Source organism: Pongo pygmaeus, chromosome 18, assembly GCF_028885625.2.
Source record: "Pongo pygmaeus isolate AG05252 chromosome 18, NHGRI_mPonPyg2-v2.0_pri, whole genome shotgun sequence".
Lineage (NCBI taxonomy): Eukaryota > Metazoa > Chordata > Mammalia > Primates > Hominidae > Pongo > Pongo pygmaeus.
The window spans coordinates 75,414,124-75,440,426 of record NC_072391.2 but is presented as its reverse complement, the minus strand read 5'-3'; the positions used below and the strand labels follow the sequence as shown (position 1 = coordinate 75,440,426).

The 26,303-nt window shown below is 39.3% G+C and overlaps 1 protein-coding gene across 4 annotated transcripts in view; it reads right to left on the bottom strand.

Annotated features, from left to right (window-relative positions):
- The window catches only part of WWOX (WW domain containing oxidoreductase), a 1,116,547-nt gene that overhangs the window by 1,053,742 nt on the left and 36,502 nt on the right, over positions 1-26,303 (bottom strand). For all 4 annotated transcript variants that reach the window (XM_054454382.2, XM_054454386.2, XM_063654112.1 and 1 more), the window contains exon 5: positions 697-803. In XM_054454382.2, the coding sequence (XP_054310357.1) occupies positions 697-803 (107 nt within the window). The remainder of the gene's footprint in view (positions 1-696; positions 804-26,303) is intronic.

The following is a 26,303-nucleotide window of genomic DNA, read 5'->3' as shown; positions in this document are numbered from 1 at the left end:
TGACATTTGCATGGCTTACCTCTACTTCATTCAGGTCTCAGATCAAATGTCACAATTTTGGAAGGCTCCCTGCTGATGACTCCATCACGCTCACGCTGTCACTCCCCCCACCTTCCTCTGCTTTACAGACCTTTATTTACTGACATTATGGTAAATATTAAACTTGATTATGGCCTATTTTTCCTACCTAGAAGGTAAGCCTACGAGGGCAGGGATTCTGTTTCGTTTAATACTATATCCTTGGTCCCAAGATTATTGCAAGCCCTTAGTAAATATTTAAGTAGACATATATCAACATCAACTTCTACATAGATCGAGAAAAGTAAGAAATCAGAGATAGGGTTAAAGCCTCCTTCTTTCTAATCTTAAAAACCATAAGCATAACAGTCTCCTAGTTGCAATCATGGGTGTTCACCACGTTTTATTTTTCTTAATAAATGAGTTAAATGAATAAACATTCTCAAACCCCTGACTAATAAAGCAGATGACACTGACAATGAACTATAAACAAATGCATGAATAATAATAGACTTGCTCATGCTTTCATTCATAAAACAAACAAAGTGAAGATGACTTTAAAAATAAAGACATGATTCCAAGAGCAATAAACTTTACACACTCCACTAAAATCTCCATGTGGTTAGCCCGGCATGTGTATTTGACAATTTAAAAAAACAACAACAGTCAAGCGCTTACCCATTCTTCTAAAATGCGTGACACTGCTTCACTCGCCCTTGCCATGTTCCTGCAGGCCAAGATCACATGTGCACCATGGAGGGCAAAAGACTTCGCGGTTTCGAACCCTATGGTTTGAAGGAAAGTCAATGTTAGAAAACGTAACATCAACACAGTGAGTCATGTTGAATGGCCTTTACCGGAGCACCACTTAAATTAGCCCAAGTTCTCAGCCAGGGGTGATTTTGACCCCCAGGGGACAGGAACAAATGTCTGGAGACATTTTCAGTGGCCACAGTTGTGGGGTAGAGTCCTACTGGCATCTAGTGGGTAAACACCAGGCATGCTACAAAATATCTTACTATGAACAGGGCAGCCCCCGACAACACAGAACCATCTGGCCCGGACTGTCAACACCGTGATGGTGAGAAAACTTGTCCCAGGGATGCAGTGATTTCAAAGATGAAGACTGGGACATAGAAGAGCTCACGGCATGTCCAGCCATTTAACCATCGATAATGACCAGATCCTGTGCCCACGATAAGGACTTTATGCTCTACTCTATGGTAAGTGTCCCCAGCACCTCTGCTTCCACCAGTGTTACCTAGGTTTCTTAGCCCCATTTCCTACTGAGAACAATTAGAAAAGATGGACAAAATAACACACGTGCATACACACCCATATCTGTTTGAAGGCATCAGAAGGGCACTATGACTAAGAATTTTGGGGGCAAAGATCTGCAAAAATTGCAAGGCCAGCATTTGGCAGCTTTTTTCCTTCAAGGCATATTTCATTTCCAAACATAGTGGTTGGAAGCCTGAGAAGATGGGCTGAGCTTTTGGCAATTTTATAACAGGGAAAAAAGACACAAATTTGAGCTCAGGACCCACCAGGAAAGGGCCACGGTAAATATACCAAACCTTTGGTTGGGATCCTAAAGAGTTATACCCTCGCTGTAATAACAAGAGACAGTCCAGCCTTCACAAGAGTGGAAACTCAGCTTCAGGCCATTTCAATTTCTAGTTTGATTAAAGTGATCAGTCCCTATCTATCCAATTTCCAGAAGCAAGAGAAAATATTCTCTGGAGGAAGATACCATTATCTAGAGTCTCAAATTACCACTATAATTATTTCAAATACTCATATAAACTCTCAGACATTCAAACAAAATAGCTAAGCATACGAAAAGAAAAAACTTCACCAAAAGCCACAGGGGAAAAAAATGGAAATAAATGCACAGGAGATCTGTCTAATCAAGTTGTTCAGAAACAGTGATTACAGTAAGTCTGACTGATAAGTTCAAGGAACAAAAGGCAAGATGGAGAATTTTGCCAGGGAATTAGAAACAATAAAAAAATCAAATAGATATTCTGAAACTTAAACAAAATAAGAGTAATAAGAGTAAAGAAGAATTCAACATATAGTTTAACAGAATACAAGACACAGCTGATGACAAGATTAAGGAAACTACAAAATAAGTTAATAAAAAAATCCAAAGTGAAGCATAAAAAGAAAAAATAACACAATAAAACAAAGCACAGAAGAGACATATGAAACACATACTCGCATGCTCTCACACATACATGTAATCTGAGTTCCAAAAGAAGTGAAATAGATTAAGATAAGCAATATTTGAAGACAGAATGGCTGATAATGTTACAAAATCAATGACAGATATACAGCCACAAATTCAAGAAGTATCCTGACACATAAGCAGAAATATGTATGTGTTGACATGTATATGTATAAATGTGTGTGTCTACATGTATGTGTGTGTGTATATATATATATGTGCAAGCCACAAGCAGAAATATACGTGTATATATATATATATTTCTGTCTGTGTGAGCCACAGACAGAAATATATATGTGAGTGTATATCGGTATGTGTGTATGTGTGTGTAGATACACATATATACACATACATGTCAAAGCAAGGCACATCAGAGTAAAACCGCTAAAAACTGCAGATAGTTTTAGAAGTAGTTAGAGACTAGTAGCTACAAGACTGATAGTTATACCTCTCAGGAAAATGATGGAAGCCACAGCTGAAAAAAATAAAACTTTCATCTTAGAATTCTATACCTAGTGAAAATATTCTTGAAAAATAAAGGAAGAGAGCAAAAATTTTAAGCAAACGAAAGCTGCTTTTTGTTTATCACCTACACTACACCTAGTGTCGCGTATAGACCCACACTAGAGGAAACACTAAAGGATGCTCTTCGGGCAGGAGGAAAATGACCCTAGCTGTAAACCCAGAGATGCAGAATGTAACAAAGAGCAACATAAAGGGTAACGACATATTAAGATCCAAATGGTAAGAGTGAACTCTGTGAGTTTTAAAATACATAGCAAAAATTACTATATCAATAATAATAACAATGCTTAACCAAGGAGGTGGGTAATGGAAGTAAAGTATCCTAAGGTTCTTGTCTTCTCCAGGAAGTAATATAATACTGATTTATATTAGATTTTAATAAGTCAAAGATGCAAGCTGTAAATCTCTACAAATTTAAAAAGCTAATGGAGAAGAAAAGTAGAATAATAAAAAGGCAAGAAAGGAGAGAAGATGACTAAGTACAGTGGCCTGTAATTCTAGCACTGTGGGAGGCCAAGGCATGAGGATCACTTGTGACCAGCTTGAGCAACATAGCAAAACTCTGCCTCTACAAAAATTAAAATTAAAAAAGAAATAGCCAGGTATGGCGGCAGGTACCTGTAGTCCCAGCTACTCAGAAGGCTGACATCGGGGAATTGCTTGAGTCCAAGAGTTCAAGGCCATAGTGAGCTATGATTATGCCACTGCACTCTAGCCTGGGTGACAGAGCAAGGCCCTATCTCAATTTAAATGAAAGGAAGAAAGGAAAGAGAAAGAGAGAGAGAGAGAAGGAAAAGAAAAAAGAGAAAGAAAGAAGAGAAAGAAAGAGAGAGAGAGAGAAAAGGAAAAGAAAAAAGAGAAAGAAAGAAGAGAAAGAAAGGAAAGAGGAATATAGAATAACTTCACAGGAAGCCAATAATAAGGTGGTATATTTAAGCCCAAACCCAAATATATCTGTCATTACATAAAATATAAATGGCCTAAACATGGCAATTAAAATAAAAAGTTTGTCAGACTGAAGAAAACATAAATATACATAAATTCTCCTTATGAAGGAATGTACATTATGTTTTATACCTTATTTAAACATAAGGATAAAAAAATTAAAGTAAAAGAATAGAAAAGGTATACTGTATAACGTGGGCCAAAAGAAATCTGATATAGCTGTACTAATTTCAGAAAAAAACAGACTCTAAAGTAAGAAGCATTACAAGAGAAAGCGTTAAATATTTCACAATGGTAAATTTCAATCCACCAAGAATACATGACAATTCTAAATTTATATGTACTTAATAATAGAGCCTCTCATATATGTCAAAAATTGACAGAATTAGGAGAATAAATGAGAAATTCACAATTACAATGGGAGATTTTAACATATCCCTCTTAGTAACAGATAAAATAAGCAGACAAATACAAAGTATATAGAAGATTTGAACAACTTAATTGATAAACTGAAAATAATTGAATATGATAAACACTGAAAGCAACAGCAAAATATACTCAAGTACTTCAAGAATACTTACCAAAACTGATGATTTGCAGGGCCAAAAGCAAGTCTCAATGAATTTCAAAAGATTAAAATTAGAAAGCATGCTCTTTGACCGCAATGGAATTAAATTACAAATCAATAACAAGATCCCAGAAAATTCTCGTTTCTGGAAATATATTTATAAATAAATATGATATTATGGCTCAAAAAATTACAATGAAAGTTAGAAATATTTTAAACTCAATAATTGCAAATACATACACAAACTTAAGGAGTATAGCTAAAGTCATGGTTAAAAGAAAATCTATAGCCTTAACTACATATATTAAAAAGAAGGCCAGGCACAGTGATTCATGGCTGTAATCCCAGGAATTTGGGTGGCCAAGGTGGGTGGATCGCTTGAACCCAGGAGTTCGAGACCAGCCTGGGCAACACGGCAAAATTCCATCTCTACAAAAAATTAGCTGGGTGTGGTGGTGCACACCTGTGGTCCCAGCTACTCAGGAAGATGATCATGCCACTTCACTCCAGCCTGGGTGACAGAGTGAGATCCTAATCCAAAAAAAAAGAAAGAAAGAAAAGAAGATGATCTAAGCATCCAAGATGATCTAAGCATCCATTACATTAGGAAAATAACCCAGCACATTAAGCCTAAAGAAAGCAGAATGATGGAAATAAAAGGAGAAAGGAGAAACTTATAAATCTAAAACAAACATAAAATACAGAGAAAAAAAGAAGCTAAGTCTGTCAATTGAAAAAACTAATAAAATTGATAAAGGGCTAGCAAGACTGACAGAGAGAGAGAGAGAGACAGAAAGAGACGGCATGAACAACCAATATCAGGGATGAATAAAAGGACATCATTATACCACATAAAAGCATCAGCAACAAAAGCAAAACTAGACAAATGAGATTACATAAAACTAAAAAGCTTCTGCATGTTAAAGAAAACAATCAAGACATTGAAAGGGCAAGCTACAAAATAGTAAAAAATACTTGCAAATCTCATAACTGACAGTGTTCATATCCAAAATATATAAGGAACTCCTAAAACCCAATAGCAAAAAAAAAAAAAAAAAAAAAAAAAAAACACACGGATTTTAAAAACAAGCAAAGGAACCGAATAGACGTTTCTCCAAAGAAAACATACAAATGGCCAAGTGTACGAAAAGGGGCTCACTGTCACTAAACCTCAGGAAAATGCAAATTGAAACCACAGTGAGATGTCACTTTACACCTGTTAAGATGGTTCTCATCATAAAATGAAAGATAACAAGTATGGTTGAGGGTGTAGAAACAAGAGATCCCTTGTGCATGAGAAACTTACATTCCTTAGTGGAATGTAAATTGGTGCAGCCATTATGAAAAACAGTACGGAGGTTCCTCAAAAAATTAAACATAGAATTAAAAATTGCTGCATTATGATCCAGCAATCCTACTTCTGGATACATATCCAAAAGAACTCAAATCAGGATCACAACAATATGTGTGCCCTCTCATGTTCACTGCAGCATTATTCATACTAGCCAAGACATGGAAGCAGCCTAAATTTCTACTGATGAATGAATGGATAAAGGAAATGTGGAAGACACACACACAAACACACACACACACACACAAACACACAATGGAATATTATTCAGCCTTAGGAATGAAGGAAATTCTGCTATTTGCAACAACATGGATGAACCTGAAGGACATTATGCTAAGTGAAATAAGCCAGACACAGAAGGACAAATACTACATGATACAGTTTATATGAGGAATCTAAGACACTCAAACTCATAGAGGCAAAAAATAGAATGGTGGTTGCAAAGGGCTGGGGAGAGAGAGAAACAAGGAGGTATTAGCCAACGGGCATGAAGTTTCAGGTATGCCAGATGGAAAGGCCCTAGAGATCTACCACATAGTACTGTGCTCACATTGTATCGTGTACCTATAAATTATAATGGTTTCACAGGTATATACTTATCACCAAACTTATCAAGTTCTATACATCAAATACGTAAGGCTTTTTGTACGTCAATCATACCTCAATAAAGTTGTTTTTAAAAATGAAAAATAAAGAAAAAGACTACAGATCGTACGAACCCTAAGAAGATCTTAAGATATGGTGAACAACTTTATACCAATGAATTTACAATACAGGTAAAAAAGACAAATTCCTAGAGAAACACTACAAAAAAAGGTGCCGCAAGAAGAAATGGAAAACTGAGGTTCTGTATATTAAAAAAAATATGAATCTATATTTTAAAGTCATCTCAAAAAAGGGGAAAGGAGAGGAGGGGAGGGGAGGGAGGGAGGAAAAAGAAGAGGCAGTCTAATCCAGAGCTTGAACACCAAGCCATTGCTCTAAACTAACAAATACCATATTTTGTAATCTGTGGTGGAAGACCATACAGAGTACAGCACAATAACAAAGTAGTCAATTCTGCTAGAGAAGGCAGCAATGTAATTCGGCCAAACCCATGTCAAATGGCCATAAATCATTGTTTACAAGATAATGTTAATAGGCACAGAAAATCAGCATACCGTTACCTTCCTGACATCACCACGTGAAAGAGCCTAGTAAAGTTCATTCATTCATATCACTCCCACAGGCCTAATCTTCATAAAGAACAGTCTACTTATATAGAATACTTCTCAAGGAAAATCAGCATAGCACAGAGGAAAACTCAAGTTGGACATAGTTGTGTTGCTGCCACTTCTAACCACGTACAAGCTGTGGGATCTAAGGTCACGCCTTGAACCCATGTGAAACTCAGTTATCGTTTCTGTAAAATGGGGAATAAGTGGTAAACATATATTGAGAGCCTAACATAATCACAGTAGGTGGAAAACAAACGTTAGTTGCCTGCTTTTTGCAAAATCCTTGGTGTCCTATGCCTCTTCCCCAATTTGTATGACCTACCAAATCCAGCACAGTCACTATGACTAAAAAATTAAAACTTGCTCCTAGATGTGCTACCAATGGTAACCTGAGGGCTGAATGACTTGAATACCAACCAGAATTCAAGAAATCAGCCATGGGCTCCACCATTCCATTTGTCTGAATATGGACTCTGGAGCACAATTTAACCTCATTGCTGAGACAACCTGAAATTATTTTTTGAGATTTTGCCAAATCCCATATTCCAAAATACTTATTACCTAAAGATGACCCCTGATACTTAAATCAAATGCTGAAATAATGCACAAAGGACTTAAAACCCCAAGTATTTAACACCTAAATCCATTTGCCTCCCCTTGGGTGTGTGTGTAGTAAAAGGTGTTTGAAGCTGTATCTCCAACCTTTAAAGCAAGACGACAATAATCTCAAATTTATTCATTTTTACCTGTGATGCCAATGTCACCGCTTATCACCAGTGAGCAAAAGACACCTAGATCATTTGGGGAAAATGAGAGAAGTAAAATGCCAGGTTTTGTAGCCCAGCTGGCTGGGGGCAGGCACCGAACAAAGTCTTGCTTACTTATCTGCCCCATCAATCAGGCTAATGAGATGCTGACAGCCATATGCAAGCAACACAGTGACCAAACACAACTGTACTTGTGAGCCCGGGACTTCACACACCCAGAAGATCTCGGAGGGAATGGTGGACTCTGGGTCCCTTTGAAATTTCCAGGTCAAAGCAATGATCAGGAATATCTTTCTTCACAATTTCATCACAGGGTATTAAAAAAAAATGATGTAAGAGAGTGAAAATGAGAGTAAACACAATTCTTAGTCATTCATTAGCAGCTACTTTTTAACAGATTGAGAAAGCATCGATATAACACAAGGCCAGGCAGGTTCCAGAGCTTGATTGATTGACTGATTGACTGATTGAGACAGAGTCTCGCTCTGTCACCCGGGCTGGAGTGCAGAGGCGCAATCTGCAACCTCTGCTCACTAGAACCTCCACCGCCAGGATTCAAGCGATTCTCATGTCTCAGCCTCCCCAGCAGCTGGGATTACAGGCGCATGCCACCACACCCGGCTAATGTTTGTATTTTTAGTAGAGACGGGGGTTTCACCATGTTGGCCAGGCTGGTCTTGAACTCCTGACCTCAAGTGATCCACCCACCTCGGCCTCCCAAAGTGCTGGAATTACAGGCATGAGCCACCACACCCAGTCCAGAGCTTTATTTATCCACTTTCTCAGGTTAGTGGTAAGCTCCTTGAGCCTTACGCCCTCCCATCTCCGTATTTCGCCAGACTAGCACCCAGTAGGATTCAATAAATATCTGCTGAAGAAACAAATGGTTCTTGCAGACTGCTAATAGGCTGCAGTTCTGGACTATTTTAAAACAATCCAGGCTGTTTGAAACTGCAACATGGATGGCCCTCTTCCTTCCTTTATAATAATGAATAAATATTAAAATCCTGCAAAGATACTGCTCACCATAGTTTTGAATGATGCTACCAAGAAATCTGTGGGGGAAAAGCATGCCGTTTTCCTATCAAATTTTATTTTCCCAAACAAACCTGTTAAGTCATGCTATCTCACTTGACAAAATAACCCACGGCAAAGGACTTTTTATTACCAGAAAGGGCACATCTGACAAGACAGCAGCAACAGGCTACAGGCTCAAGCTTCTGCCCTCTCTCCTTCAGAGAATTCCTGACTGTAGTTATGGGTAAGCCATCTGTCTCTGTGTCTTGTGAAATTACACTCTGGTTCTTACATCTTCCTTTATCTAAACAATGCATTACCCGTTGCTAGTCTACTTTTAAAAGCTGCAATAGACAACTCTATTCTCTTACCCTTTACAATTGCCTTTGGAACAGAAACAAAGCATGGCTATTTCAAAAGATGATAGTTTAACAGGAAGGACAATAACACTTTTATAGTAAACCATATCTCTAGAGTGTGGAGTTTTATATAAAAAAAAAAGTTTAATAATGCTACCTACTGTTAAAGTCCTGGATAAAACCCAAGAGAATAACATCCCTCACTCTGGTAATACTGCAGCTGACGGCCAGTTTAATTAGCTAAATGTAGTAGTGCTAAGCCTATTCTGCACAGTGCCAAAGTTTGTGCAAAATAATGAAGGCAATGGTTTACTAAATTTAATAACCTGATTCATCTTATAAAAAATTAACTTTATGACAATGTTTAAATTGAACTAGCTTAAGTGCACGGAGATGGCAAGAGTGTGTTCGGAAGAATATTTAAACCTAATAATACCAAGAAAATAAAGACGTTTTAAAGCAATGAACAGCATCAGTTTTTCTAGCACTTGTTACATCAGATCCAATCAGAAAAATGACGTGGCCATGGAGGCTTAATAGCTCACTGTCTTGGGTTTTAAGCTTTGAACACAAGCATTCAAGTTCTATAAAATGGAAAAGGTGCAAAGTAATTTAAATATCTACTTATCTTATCTTACATAGTTTTCACTCTTTAGAACAGAGGTCACAAACTGATGATGAGAGGACAAGTCAAGCCCACAGACCCTGTTTTGTGTGGCCCATACTTTCTTCCCTTCCCTTCCTTCCTTCCCTTTCCTTTCCTTCCTTTTCTTTCCTTCCTTCCTCCCTCCCTTGCTCCTTCTCTCCTTTCTTTCCTCCTTTGCTCCTTCTTTCTCTCTCTCCCTCCCAATATCTCTTCCTTCCTTCCTAATTTGAATTAGTTGCCAGCATTCAAACATTGGGGAGATCACAGGTCCAAAGCTAGATGTGTAGCTTCTCTGAAAATGCTTACACCACTGGGTCCCCAATCCCATGTGGTGACAGGCTAGCTGAGAAGCCACTGTCAGCTAGATGTGGGGTTTGGGCTTTCTAGTTGGTGATGTTGGCCATGGTCATCACCCGTGCTGCTGGCATTACCCACCAGGCCACTGCAGGCACTTGATGCTCAGTGCAAATTATCCAGGAAATGTCCTTGCTAGAGACATGACTCAAGCCTTACCACAAAACACCCTCAGTCCATATGTTCACAACTCAGTCACCAAATCTCAAAGAACATCTCCCACTGATCCGGTTGAGATTTTATTTAAACCATGTCAAACCCTACTCTGTCAAGCATGAGAATATTAGGATGCTAGCTATGCCTTGGAAAACCCCGCAGTAGCACTTGGCTTTGCGTGGACAGAGAAGCACAAGGGTAGCAGGCTCAGGGATCTGCAGGAGCTTGGACCCATGGTGCAAGGTCCCTTGCATTTCACAAATGTCACTGAGTGGCAGCAGAACCTCTGGGCCAAGAACTTTACTGGAAGGAGATGAAGATGAAACAGACAAGCAAAAAGGCAGGGTGCTTGGCCAAAAAAACAAACAAACAACAAAAAAAAAAGATCAAGGATTGGGGAGCAACTCCATGTGAATAAATCACATGAATACAACAGAGATGAAGCTCCTTGCAGCAAGCAAAAACTGTGGGACTCCTCTGTAGGCAGCGGGAGCCTGTGGATTTAGGCAGGGAGTAAACACTATGAGTTATTATTCATATTATTGTTTTATCCATTTACAGTACCTCCAGTGGTCACAGTGGACTTGCTCAAGATACTGTGGCCTTGTGACCAGCCAGGAATGGACGACATGCCCTCTTATCCTGAGCGGCTCAAGGTATAAATTAGAAAATCATGTAGGAAGCAAAAAAAATCTACAAAGCCAGTGACCGCCTAAGTCTAGGTGTCCAAGGTGCCCCGTGGGCCACTGGTGAGCTCAGCGAGTTGTTTACCCAGACAGGGAACACAAAGGGAGAAATGGCTTGGGCGTGGTGGTGGAGAACATCGGAGCAGGCAGCCGTACCCCATGAGACTCACTGGTAGGTTGGACAGGTGGGGACAGAGTCGCCCACAGAATCCTCAGGCACAAAAAACATCAAGGTGGGAACCCTGTCCCCTCAAATACTGACAAAGCTCCCATGGAAGTAGGAGCTAAGAAAAAGGCAGCTTCTTTCCCTGATGCCAGGAAGGTTCTTTCTGGTTTAGGTTTTTTAATTTTCTCCATATTGTGGATGTACTTGGGCAGTGTCCCCATTTACTGTAAATTATGGTTTTAATTATCATTTTTATTAAGATGCCCAAAGGAGTTGGGGCTTACAATACCCGTAATTTCCAATGGGTTGTTATTATTAATTTATAATTGTGAAACACTGGGGACAAACGTTACTCGTAACTGGGCACAATTAAAAGGCCACAGAGATGGTGATTTCCAGCCCCCTCCAGCCCCGCCCCGCAAACATAGCACTAAAATGATCTTTAGGAACCAATCAACAAGTTGTAGAATCTTCCAGCACACATCCTCTCCCTCCCTGGAGATCTGCCATTATGTATAGAGCAAGAAGATAGGCCTAATGTCTTTCAGCTTAGGTTAGATATGGGGACAATGCAAATGTGGGGACTGTTTTTGTATTAACAAACTACTAGCTTTAAGGATGAGTTTCTCTTATATCCTCCTAAAAGTAGGAAGACCATACTTTCCAAACTAATCTGATTAATGTAAATGAAATTACAGTGACATGACGTTGACGATGATCTTGAAATCCAACTCCCCCACAGGCATTTCCAGATGAAGTTCTAAGATGTACATTCACCACACCTATATGCTCAATGCCACATCTGCAATGACTAGATAATCCATACTGCTGTTTCTGTAGTTACTTTAATTACCTGAATGATCACATCTACCTCCCACGCCATTTCAATTACATAGTTCTGAGTTCCAAAGAGTTAGAGATCATGCTTACTTAACATGATCCACAGCTGTCAAATCTTAAGAAATTACAAAACTACACAGGTCTCTCTAGAGAAAAATAAGTCATAGCCAGCCCTACTTTTTAAAAGTATGTGGTTCATACAGCGAGCAACAAATCCCTACAGAGCTTCCTAAATAGCCCTAATAACATAAATACATCTCAAATATATTTATCAAAAAAAATACCAATTTGAGAAGTGGGAAATGGGTCAGTTCATGTGGAATATCTTTAAAACACACCAGGCGGCATCTGCATGCTTTGGGCAGTACAAGGCTGAGGCTGTAATGTTTTGTAAAGCTGTACGATAAATCCCAATTGACTGCATGAGATCTCTCGAGAGGCAAGACTGACCCCAGTCTGGCTACTAGTGCTGCCACTGTGCTGGGTGAATAAGTTCTCATTTAACCTGCCAGTGACAGTCCTGGTTAGGAATGAGTGAGAAAAATGCCCAAAGATTACAATTAACATGGTCCTAGACAGGCAAATGCAGACAGATTCTACAAGGGTAACTACATCGAACGGCACTCCTGTCGGTAAAGATCTGGGGCAACCAGGCAACTTCACAGATGAATGAAGGAGGGGGGATAGGAAATGGCTTAACATATTTGGGGGCAGTTGGGACACAGCTATCAAATTTGAAGTGGACATGCTCTTTGACCTAGCCACAACCAGAAATTTATCCTACAAATAGACTTGCTGACATGAGCAAATATGTGGGAGGAATATTCAATACGGCATTATCTACAACAGACTGCAATCAACCAAAATGTTTTATCAATTAGGTTAAATAAATTATATTGCATGAATAGGACAAAATACTGTATTACACCTAAAAAGAATGAGGAGAAATGATAGGGAGATGCACGGAAACATCTCCATGTTGCAATTTTTTTTTTTTTTTTTTTTTTGAAACGGAGTCTCTCTCTGTCGCCCAGACTGGAGTGCAGTGGTGCAATCTCGGCTCACTGCAAGCTCTGCCTCCTAGGTTCACGCCATTCTCCTGCCTCAGCCTCCCGAGTAGCTGGGACTACAGGCACCTGCCACCACACCCGGCTAATTTTGTGTATTTTTAGCAGAGATGGGGTTTCACCATGTTAGCCAGGATGGTCTCGATCTCCTGACCTCATGATCCACCCGCCTCAGCCTCCCAAAGTGCTGGGATTACAGGCGTGAGCCACTGTGCCCGGCCAACATGGCACTTTTATAAACTTGTCTGAGAACCTTAGGAAGAAAAATAAAACAGCACAAAATAAAAAATAAAAAATTTAGGCCTCCTGTTAAAAAAAACATGTAATCAAGCTTTTTAGAGGCAGAGACCCCTGTGTCTTTTAAAGGCACTCAACAAGATACAGCTCTTTTGCTCCCTTTCTTGTTAATACAAGAAAGTAACAATTGCTCCATAATTCCACCCCCTACGTGTGCTGTCTGGCCCAAGTTCATGTTCTTCAGAGGGCAATCCTTTTGTTAACTAACCAATGACACACACAGGCATGTGCACACACGTGCACACACACACCCATGGTCTCACTTCCTATAATTCTGTACTCACAGTCATATCTCCTAAGACAACCAAAGTGTTTCTGGGTGTTTAGAAGTAGAAAGATTTATCCTGAAGTTTGGTCTTTTTTCTTGATGAATTAATTTATAGCCACTTCAAGAGAAGAAGGGAAGGAACCCAATTCTGAATTTGTAAGCACGCTATATTCTATTACTGAACATGTCTCATTGTTTTAACAGCTGGTACAGGATTTCCTTTCACCATTGAGGCCTCCGTTACTCTTTCTCGTCTGCTCGAGACAGGGTTCTTTATGATTTAGAGCAAGCAGGCCAGCCACCAGGATTCTATACCCACACACTCATCCAAAGAGACCCCGTTCCTTGACTTACTTAATGACCAAAAGGGCTGTGATCCCTGTTGGCAACGTAGTTTCCACTCCTGTCAATTAAGAAGTGCTTAGGAGGGAATTGTTTAAAAAAGAAAAATTAAGAAAAAAAAAAAGAAAGACCTTCATTCCATTACAAGCTCTCAGAAATGAAAAAGCCAGCCCCATCCTGCACCATCCACATGGACAATGTGCTACCTTTCTAATTCAAGCACCTTTAAAAAAAAAAAAAAAAAAAAAAAAAAAGACAGAAAGAAAGAAAAAGAAAAATTCAGATTAACCTTGGCTCTCACCATTAAAAAAGCGAAAAGTGGTATATCACTTTGCCTCTTGAAAAGATTAAATTCTTTATGCTCCCAAAGTCACGTGGAAGTGCTCAAAACACAATGTTGGGAAAATTCAGCAGTTTTTTGAGGCTCACTTTTAAAGTGTCCAAATTGACTTTTCATTCTCCATCGCTTATAACTTTTTAAGATGCAACTTTTCAAAAATATGACTTAAATTCATGCTTCGAAGCTACATCAATGGCCAGAGTTCCATTAACTCTGTGCTCTGTGGGCTCACCATGACTTTGCCTAAAATGAATGATTCCTCCAACTCCAAACCGGACATTTATTGTGATTGGTTAGGAAGTGGTACTCAAACATACAAAAAAGAGGCAAAATGTAAAAAACTTTAAAGCAAATTGAGTTTAATAGAAAAACACCAAATTAAAGGATAATCTTTACCTTGTAGTTGCTTTTTTAAAAGTATCTCTGATAATCAAAAAAAAAAAAGTATCTCTGATAATCTATGTAACCAGATCACTATCTTAGAGATCTTTAATATAATTACTTTTTAAAGTTTTGTAAAATCTAACAGTGGCTTGTGTGTGTTTGTTACTATTGTTGTTTTGGTCTTTAAAAAAAATAATGCTGACACCATCTCAATTCAAATTGATAACATTTAAAGCAAGCCCTAAGTTTCTGCTTCTGTGGGTTTTCTTGCAGTGGTCAAATATCCACAACAGTCCCGCGTGGAAGGCACGGGCAATGCTAGCTTTAAAACAAGGAGTAAATTATACTCTGTACCTCACTTCTGTACATCACATGCCAGGATGCACGGAACAAAACACACAGAATCATTGCGAGTTTGACCTTTTTGGTTATAACACATTCAGTGATTAAAGCACCCAGATAAAAGAAATTCTCCATCACTTTTTACGCTATCTGAGAAGCCATCTGAGTTTGAATAAAATTAGACACTCAGAAGGCAGAGACGGGAAGGAGTTTTTCATTTGATAATATTTTGTTTGGGGATACCATGACAAGGGATGGGTGAAATACACCAATGTTAAAATCCACAACTCTCGGGAAACGTGTAATCTAACGATCAGCTGTGATCAGGCACCTGCTTGTGTGAATGTGAGGGATGCACGGAAGAGCTTCCAGCTGAGGCTGATTTTACATGACTTCTGGAGACTCGACAGCTGTAAATTTTTGTTTCATTCCCCTCACCCCGCTGCTGCTTCTGGGCCAAAAAGAGGGTCTTGGTACGTTCCCCAACATAGGTAATGTGAACATTGTGATTAGGATCAATTTAAATTGAAAAAAGAGAAACAGAGAGAGAAAGAGCTCTGAGTTGGTGAAGGCTTTGGAACCCTAACAGAAGATTCCAACCTGCACGGCTTGCCAGGCAGAGGGTCTTGTCAGCAGTGGGAGCCTAAGCACTTGGGGGACAAGTACTCCCCACAAGATCCCAATGGAGATTCTCCTTCCTAGAGTAGACAGCTTATGGAAGCATGCGCAACTAGAATGTTTATCTGGCTCAAAGCTGCCCCTAAGCACACACCATTTTAGCAAACACCATTTTAAAGTCTTTATCAGGGCAAGGTGGACTTGATTTTCTTCAGTGCTTTCAGACAGATACAGAAAAGGAGATAAAATCAACATGAAACCAAACAATTTCTTGGAAGAGAAACAGATCAGGAATCTTACGATTCTTACGAGCTGAATTGCTCCCCTGCCATCCCAAACTCATACACTGAAGCCCTAACCCCCGACATGACTACATTTGGAGATGGGGCCTTTACGGTCATAATTAAGGATAAATGAGGTCATAATGGGGGAGCCCTAATCCAATAGGACTGGTGTCCTTACGAAAAGGCGAAATCTGGACACAGCACACAGTGAGGAGACGATGTGAACATGGAGAAGCCCACTGAGATGGTTAATATTGAGTGTCAACGTGATTGGATTGAAGGATGCAAGATACTGTTCCTGGGTGTGTCTGTGCGGGCGTTTCCAAAGGAGGTTAACATTTAAGTCAGCGGATGAAGAGAGGCAGACCCACCCTCAATTTGGGTTGGTACCATCTAATCAGCTGCCAGCGAGGCAAGAGAAAAGCAGGCAGGAGAAGATGGAAGAGCACACTTGCTGAGTCTTCTGGCCTTTATCTTTCTCCCATGCTGGATCCTTCCTGCCCTTGAACATCGGACTCCAAGTTCTTCAGCTTTTGGACTCTTGGACTTACACCAGTGGTTTGCCAGGGGCTCTTGAGGCCTTTGACCACAGCCTGAAGGCTACACTATCGGCTTCTCTACTTTTGAGGTTTGAGGACTCAAACTGGCTTCCTTGTCCCTCAGCTTGCAGACGGCCTATTGTGGGACTTCACCATGTGACCGTGGGAGTCAATACTCCTTAATAAACTCCCCTTCATATGTATTAATATATCTATCCTATTCTGCCCCTCTAGAGAACCCTGACTAATACACCCAGCTACAAGCCAAGGAGAGAGGCCTGCAACAGGTATCTCCTCCCAGTCCTCAGAAGGAACCAACCTGCCAACACCGTGACTTCAACCTTCTGGCCTACAGAACTGTGAGACAACAAATTTTGTTGTTTAAGCCACCCAATTTGTGGTGCTTTGTTACAGCAGCTCTAGCAAACTAATAGACTTAACTTCTGTGAACCTCAATTTCCTCATCTGTGAAAGGGGAATAATAAGATGTACTCTTAAGAGCTGTTAGGAAAATCGAATAAAATAACTGCAAAGCTCTTGGCAAGCAGCAAATTCTTATTAAAAGAATTATTTCAAATTTCAATTATTAAAAGAATCATCTTTGCCATTAAAAGTAACGGCAGGCCAGGCACGGTGGCTCACGCCTGTAATCCCAGCACTTTGGTAGGCCAAGGTGGGCAGATTTCTTGAGGTCAGGAGTTCGAGACTGGCCTGGCAAATATAGCAAAACCACACCTCTACTAAAAATACAAAAATCAGCCGGGCATGGTAGCGTGCACCTGTAATCCTAGCTATTGGGAGGCTGAGGCAGGAGAATTGCTTGAACCTGGGAGGCAGAGGTTGCAGTGAGCTCAGATCGCGCCACTGCACTCCAGCCTGGGCGACAGAGTGAAACTCCATCTCAAAAAAATATATATATATATATATATATCTATATCTATCTCTATCTATCTATCTATCTATCTATCTATCTATCTATCTATATATAGTAATGGCAAAAACCACGTTTGCACCACCCTAATAAAACATCAGGCTATCAGGCTATCCAGCTTATTATTGCTACATTAGCTAAAAGGCTCTCCATGTGAGCTGTATCTCAGATTCTCCTATGGAAACCTAAAAATTTGTATTGAAGACTAAATAGAATAAATGAATCTTAACTTCTCTAGCTATGCTATTCAACTATTAATCATTAGTGCCCCAGCCACTACCAAAAACTATTTAAAACAGCTCGTAATAGACAATTGCATACAACCCAGGGTTTTAAATAACACAATAATCTACTGATTATTTGTCAGTAAGACTGACAAATTGCCTGAGTCAAGGGGCAGGTGGGAAATTTCTTACAGGTGTAAATATACTATTATCTTTACTGGGGTGGTGGCTTTTGTGTGTGTACACACTTGTCAAGACCTTCATGTGTATGATTTAAATGTATGGGTTTTACAACATGTAAATTATGCTTCAAAAAGTTGATTTTTTTTTAAAGTGGAAATGTATCCCTGTGTTAAGAAAAAGAAAGCTGATCCGGAACGTGAAGTGAGCTGGTTACTTAAACATTTTAATGTTTAAAGTTCTGAGCTTCCTGGCAACCAAGGTAAGGAAAGGAAATATAATACTTTATAATGTCCTCCTCATTAAATGACCACCACCAAAAAAAAAAAAAAAAAAAAAAAAAAAAAAAAGCATACCAATTCTTTTGGAGGAATGAGCTTTGTTTTCTTAATAATTCTGAAAACTTATTAGAGGAATCCTTATATAGGAAACATGTTAACAGAATAAACCACGGGTTACCAAACTTTTTCTATAAAGGGCAAGAGAAGAAACATAAATATAGTAAATAAATGCAGTAAATATCTTGGGCTTTGCTGGCCATAGGGTCTCACAGCTACTCAATTCTGCTGTTATGATGTGAAAGCAGCCATGGACAATATGTAAATGATGAGCACCCCTGTGTTCCAATAAAACCTGATTTACAAAAGTCGGCCTCGGGGGGCTGGATTTGGTCCATGTGCCATAATCTGACCCTTGGAATAGACAATATCCTTTTAACATTCGGTTCTAAACTGACCTGAAGCAAAACAAGAACTAAAGACGTGAAGATGACCTTGACCTGTAGATTTTCACTGCAAGAAAATGTGAATAATTATAACAGCAAGTTCAGAACCCATGTGGATGACAACCATAGAAAATTTAATTTTAGACAATTTACAAGTTTCTGTGAAAGCAGATATAAAGAGAATCTCATTAAAACAAATATAAAACAAATTTTCTAAGTATTCAATATGCATCAAAATCTTATTACACAGTTTGTTTCACCCAGAATTTCATTCAGTGTGCTATAGCTACATTGGCTTTTCATTGCAAAGCTGGATGTTTAACTATAAACTACATCCTGCCTCTCCTTTGGTGTGTAAAATTGACAAATGTGTTGTTTTTGGATACTAGAATTCTGGAGAAAGCCAACTTAAATGAATTAAGATGACTAATATGTTGATTCTGTTTCCAGTCCAACAAAATGTGAATGTAAGACTCCATGTCATATGATGCTATGTGTTTTAGTTCAAATTTAACATCGAATATTGAATAAGGCAGTTTCTAAGTAAATTACTAAGCTAAAAATATTCCTTCAACATAGCAAAAACTCTATCTTGTTTAAATAAGTGGAAATTTGAACATCTTTGCTCAGATCAGCCTAAATAAGAAATTAGAAAAATTGTAAACCTCCATTACAGAGTATTGATTCCATCTTTCTGTGGAAAGTAGCACAATATTGTATATCAAGGAAAATGATTTATTTATCTAAAGTTATTCACCCACAATCATGATTTCACAAAAAGTTCTTCCTAAATACAACACTTGCACAAGATGATGCTTTTCTGGCATACTTGAGGAATCACATCCAAGGTGAATGACCACTAAGATACCACAAATATAACTGTGAGAATGACAAGTGTTTTTGAACACCCAGCTACTAGGGAGTATCTAGCATTTCTAGTTCTTTTGAAGCTTGATAATGTTTTTACAAATGTTTTCATTGCATTAACTTAACATTTGGCTGAGGAGTTCCTGTGGCTATAACACACTGCTACACAGTTTTGATTTAAGTAAACCAACGTTCGTTTTTCATTACATAATAGTTGGGTAATTTCTATTTCCACAGAGGCAGTAACTGTTTTGCTTTTTAAAAAGCTGTTGAAAGTGTTGCAAAGCCTCAATTCGATTCCATAAATATTGACCATGTTGCTTCCAGGAATAAGACACTTAGATGTTCACCTAATTCTAACAACAAATATTTCTAGTTTTCTTAAACTAATTATATTTATTGACTACCAAAGGAAGCATTTTAATAATTACCTTCATTGTGAAAATCAAATCTGTTATGAGATAATAAAATGAAGGAAATCAGTTAGGGAGCACCATCTTTAAAAAAAAAAAAAAAAGAAATTTAAAATTTTATAAGGAAGAATTTAGAAATCCAGGGTCTAGAAATGGAAACTACATAGAATGTATGTATTTTGCCCCTAGCTTTTAGATTCAACTATGACAGGCTGTCAGTAACTGAATTTTTTTTTCATTACCTGCCAGTTATTTAGGAAATTTCCATTGTTTAGCACCATAGAATTCTGAAATCAATAATACTTTATTAATTACACACTGATAAATTTCTATCCAAAAAAACCATTACAATGAAAAAGTAACAAATATTTCTATGCATATTTTTATTCCTAATCCTATTCAATGAATTTTTATGAATAAACACACTCTCTAAAGCAAGTATGTGTATTTAATGGAAGTATGTGTATGTAACAGCTACTAATGATTACAATTCCCATAAAGTGTAGGGATTTCTTAATTCAGTGTCTATGAACAATCCTTTCCTCCCCCACAAAATTGTACACAAATGCCTGGCTAGGAATACATTTATTTTTCCCCTGTAGAATGGGGCCAGAGGTTCCACTATATTCTCAAAGGAGTACAGGATGCAAAAAAAAAAAAAAAAGCAGGGTGATGGTGGGGTTGACATCCAGTGGTCTAGAATCTTTTTATTTAAGCAGAGAGCTGTGAAAACACTTTGTTTGTTCCCTTTAAAGATAAACAGAAGTGTTGTATACTTGACAAAACAGACAGAGGCCCAGAACACGTCCATCCGTACAATCATACCATCTCCACCGTGGAAATGGACTTTAACCATCACAAACCCAAAGCCCTGCTGGGCATTTAAATTGCCTCTGCAACATCCTCACTAAGCAGCTGCCAAGCAATGCTTAAACACCTTTGCAATTCGAACTCACTTGCTCAAGGCAGCTTGCTCTGTGATCCCAAAGCAGGCAATCCCCCCTTGGTTCCTAATGTCTGGTGATAACGAGGCAAAAGAACAATTACTTCTGAAAATCATGCTCCATAAGAAAGTAAGCTGCACATAGGCAGGAGCACTTTGTTCACTGCTGTAATCACCAGGTCCTAGAGCAGAGCTGAGATATATACTAGACCCTCAGGAAATACCTATTTCTTTCTAATGACTTGTTGAATGATTGCTATGCATCTGGATAGCATCAATGATGAAAAGCAACATCTACTTTATAGCACAGTTGCTATTGGTCGAATTGTGTCCCCCCAAAAAGATATGTTGAAGTTCTAAGCCCAGTACCTCAGAATGTGACCTTACTTGGAAACAGGGCCTTTGCAGAGGTCATCGAGTTAAACTGAGGGCATTAAGGTGGGCTCTCACCAAGTAAAACTGTCACCCTTAGAAGAAGAGGAGATCAGAACACAGAGACAGACAGGAATAGAGGGAAGATAATGTGAAAAGATACAGGGATAATGGTTTGTGCAGATGGAGGCAGAGACTGGAATTACCCTGCCACAGGCCAGTGAACATCTAGGGCTACCAGAAGCTAAAAGAGGCAAGGAAGCGTCCTTCCCTACAGATTTTAAAGGGAGTATGGCCCTACCAACACCTTGATTTCAGACTTCTAGCCTCCAGAACTTGGAAACAATAAATTTCTGTTGTCCTAAGCCACTCAGTTTATGGTACTTTGCTACAGCAGCCCCAGAAAATTCATATCACAGCAAATAAGGCTAAAGCCCCAGAATTCATCAAACTGGGACTCATTTATATTCCCATCAGAGAGCCTTTTAACTTTAAGGCTACCCCATGGTAGACTCTACTTAAGAGATCTTAAGAGATCTGAGCATGGTGCAAGGGGTGGACTGTATCGGGCACCTCTCATGCACCACTTCAAATTCTCACAGCTCCATTTTACTCAAACTATTGTTACAACCACCATGCAGTTTTCAACCAACTTGACACAAATGCAACCACATGGCCTCACCTGGGGCTACAATATGGATCCCCTCATTTCCATCCTAGAGATTCTCTGACTCTGCAGCATGGGATGCCTACAAGAACCTGCTTGGCACTTGCACATATGCAAACCCAAAATCCTGGGACATCAAAACTTATGGGATCCCCTTGTTCAATGGGGTCAGAAGCTGGTGGATAAATGCCCTTTATTCTGCAGGCAGACAGCTATGAGATGCATTTCCTAAAGCGCCTGGACTTGAGCACTAGTTGCCTCTAGTAATGACTAACTAAAAAACACATTTTTATATTGCCTCTTCCCTCCTTCCTGAATTCCCCCATCTCCCTCTCTTTGTAATCACATCCCAAATTATGCATAAATATGTCTTTTTCTCTGATTCTGTTTTTGGAGGAACCTAAGGTAAGACAAAGACCTCTTAAAACATTTTCAATACAGAAAACTTACTGTCTACTTTTATTTATTTGTGTATGTATGTAGAGACGGAGTCTCACTCTTTTGCCTGGGCTGGAGTGCAGTGGCGCCATCTCAGCTCACTGCAACCTCCGCCTCCTGGGTTCAAGCAATTCTCCTGCCTCAGCCTCCCGAGAAGCTGGGATTATAGGCGCCTGCCAGTACGCCCAGCTAATTTTTTGTATTTTTAGTAGAGAAGGGGTTTCACCATGTTGGCCAGGCTGGTCTTGAACCCTTGACCTCATGATTTGCCTGCCTTGGCCTCCCAAAGTGCTGGGATTGCAGGCATGAGCCACAGTGCCAGGCCTACTGTCTGCTTTTTATACAATGTGAATCATTAGAAAAGCAACACCCTCTCCCCAACCCCACGCCCCGCAATTCTAATCAGTTAAATGCTGCCTCCTTGCAGATTCTGTCCATTGGTCCTGGTTCTGTCCCTTGAAGAAAGCTAGGATTATCTCTCTCCTAGATAGCTACTGAGAGAACTAATTTACATAAATCTTTTCTTCTACCAACTAACCAACCATTCACTCTTCTTTTAAGGGTTGCTCCTAGGACATGACTCAATGACTTTGCCATCATTTAGCCTGTCTATGCACCACCCCTAAATGAACATAAAATTCTAGATACAGTCTGACTGGTGGGACTGTGTACCTTTCTTTACAACAAACCATGAAGGTTTCAACCACCCAGAGGTATAAACGGGTTGTCTGTATCAGAGGCCTTGTTGTTGCAAATGTTAAGAGTTGCAAGAAACAGTTGCATGGGGGGAACATCTTTGAGCAGCTGTAGGTAATAGAGATGCCAAAAGATGATTGCAATTCAGAAGCCCCATTTTGAGCATTTGCTCCCCTCTCACATCCGTGGAGTGGCGTATTAAGCACTTCGCTGGGACCCTCCCGCAGCGTGCTGCACATGGTTCTTGAAAGCTTGATTACGGTCTACAGCAGTTGGGTGATTGCTACTGAAGGCAGGCAGATGCCTGGCGACTTCTCAGGGTGGGCTGTCTCCAGTGTGTTTTATGACCATGCAGGAAGGAAAAATAAGGAATTAAAAAAATATTCTTTCAAAAGATATGGATTCTTATCAGACTTTCATTTCTTAGTAAAGTTGCATTAAACCCAGAGACATTTATTCTTTAATTTTCCCTGTTCTCTCATATGGAAGGTAGGATGAATTTGCACTCAGGCCCCACTGAAAGGTAAGTGCCAGATTCACTCCTCTCCTCCTTTCCCTTTTGGTTTTCACATCCTTATTCTGAGCTAACCACATCACGAGCACATCTTTACTGCTCAACTGAGTTCTACTGAAGCATTATAAAAAACAAAACAAATCAGTTGCATGTTTTAAATGTCCGTTGGCAAGCATAACAGCATGGCTCTTAATCTGAGAAATAATTTTAATTAAACTAAAAAGAGGTAAGTCATTGAACACACAATAATTAAACAGCAGACTGTGCTGTCAGCAAAACTATGCTGGCTCTTGCAGGATTATCAGAGGGACTGGCATTGTCATGTGACGTTTTGTGACTCTTCTACAGCCCTACCATCAGCTCTCGTGAAGAGGATGGAGTGAGCCATTTAGACAGTTGGCCAAGAACAGTCTGCTAGACAAACTTTCCTCATTGCATCCATTCAGAAGCTGATGAGAAGAATTCTCATTTCCCTTGAGCGAGGTTCTATTTCCTTTGAACAATGGTTTGCTCATCCACTCTGTTCCTTTCACTTCCTCTTGTGCTGTTTGTGATATCCCACACTATGGATAAGACTTGGATCTAAACAGTTATGTAAAAAGACAGACCTGCTTTCATCTATCAATTCTATTAAGAGTATGGATACTGCTCAAGAAGAGCACATACAGCCATAGCTTTGCAAAAAACTTTTATTATCTGTTGATAATTCTGCACACTACCTTAGAGCTGTCAAATAAAACAGGCCAATTTTTATCAAACTCCCAAAGTGGAACAGAGACCACAACAACTTTAGAATCCCTCAGCAGACTGTTTCATGAATCTAAAACCCAAGCAAACCCTTTTTCCCTGTTTCATATGAGGGTGCATCTTAACCCAGCTCCTTTTTACCTATGAAGAAAAACGGTAATTCCCTCTGTGGTTGCATATATATGAAGTCGTCCATAAGAAGAAAATAAGAACTTGGTCCTAGGCACCAAACAATAAGTAAGGGAATTCCTCATGAACAAACGCAAGCGGTCAGACACCACACTAGTTGCTTTCATTCCACCTTGTCGAATTCTCACAACTCTGTGATGCCGATGTCATGGTTCCCATTTTACAGATGAGAAAACTGAGACTCAGGGGTGAAAAATACTGTGCCAGGCCCCAGAATTGGCAAGCTGGAACGCATAGACGTCAAAACAGCATGTCTAGTTAGCAGAGGGTGAGGATTTACAATCCAAAAGAAAACTAGGGGGTGGACACACATTTACGTTGCAGTCTTATTTCCCAAGGCGTCACAATTTTCATCACTCTCTTATTGGTTGCATGAGGAAAAAGGCATCTTCTCCATTTCAGATGTGTCTTTCTGGGTGAAGGGATCTCCATTTGCGTTAACATCCCTGATCCCCTCTGCCACTCACTTATTCCTGCTCATTCAACTTATGTTGTGAATGGTATGTGAATGGTAATTCCAGGAGTGAGAACTGGGCACACGCAGCCCTGCCTCTCCTCTCCTCATAGAGAGCACACAGCCTGCTCTACTGCACTGTTTTGAACATGCTGCAGGAGTAGGGTCTGCCCTCTGGGGAGGTCTGGCCTGACCTAGCACTGACCCACTACCCTGTCTAATTGTGGTGGTCAGGATTAGAAAGCCCACCAGCTCACACAGCTATACATATTCTCCAGTATCAGCTTCATGAATGACTCAGGTGATGTTTTAGTCTTCCATTTGCCTAATGGGTGGTCTTACTGCTCAGTTAGGTAGTAACTTGGGAAAGGGAAAGTGTGTTATCTGATAGACCCCTCAAAACCCCAACATCTCTTTACAGGTTAACAAACCAACCTGTGCTTAGATTTCTCTAGTGAGAGTAAAAAGCTCTATGTTCCTCAAGTCTCTGTAATTCAAGAATAGCATGGCTACACATTTCATTTCAGTTTGAAACTCATAAACAGATGTGATATGACAGCACTTTATTAGGTTTTGTCCTCTAGATTTGAAAGAGCTCACAGGCCACATGACGAAGACTAGATCCAGTAAAGTCTAAAAAGAGAGACATGACTCAATGAACAACAAAGCATACACCCAGGAAACAGCATCCTTTGCTCACCCTGTCCTGGGAATCAAATAAGCCTATTATGAATCTGAATGTATATTACAAGCAAATACTATTTTTCCAGCTACATGTTATTCCTTGTTTCACCGTATCACAATAATTTTTTAAAAGCATAGGCATATCATGAAATCCCTTGCTTTGTAAAAGATTCCATTATAAGAGTAATCATTATTGAACCTTTTAGCCCCGATGTAATTTCTTACATGTTACAACAAGTTTGGCACGCATTGTGAATTTCAGCCAAGGTTGATAAAGTTCAATAACTTGGCTAACCAACCATGTGTACTACTCATTATAGAAGTAATAAATAGATTCATCAAAATGGACATGAAAAAGCCATAAGAAAATCGGATGCCATTTCCAGCCTGCCTCATAAAAGCACCTCTTGGACTTTAATATAATTTTATACATAGTTATCACACCTACCCATCATTCAACACCAGGCATCTATAAAACAATCACCCACCCACATTTGCATGCTGAATAAATTCCAGCTACAAAGGTGAATTCTCTATTCTAGACGTCTCAAAAGTCACATACAGGTACATGTGCTTATATGTTCACCTCCCAAAAGGAATGACAACAAGTCAAAAAGGAATCACAGACCGACATGTCATTTTCCCTGCTATTATCTTTTTGGGTCAGTTTTAGTGGATGGTGTTTTGTTGTTGTTGTTGTTGTTGTTGTTTTCAGTAATACTGTCAGTCTAATTATTCTCATAGCCTATTGGTAATTGGAAAAATTAGTAGAAAGAAAAGAAAGCCTGATTTAGATAAATGTCATGGATAGAAAAAAGAAATCTACGTTCACAGAATGGAAGAATCTCCTATGATTAAATATGCAGAAGTCAGTCAAGCTGGCTTCTATAATAATATCTGAACAACATTAACAAAATTGAATTTAGAAGATTTG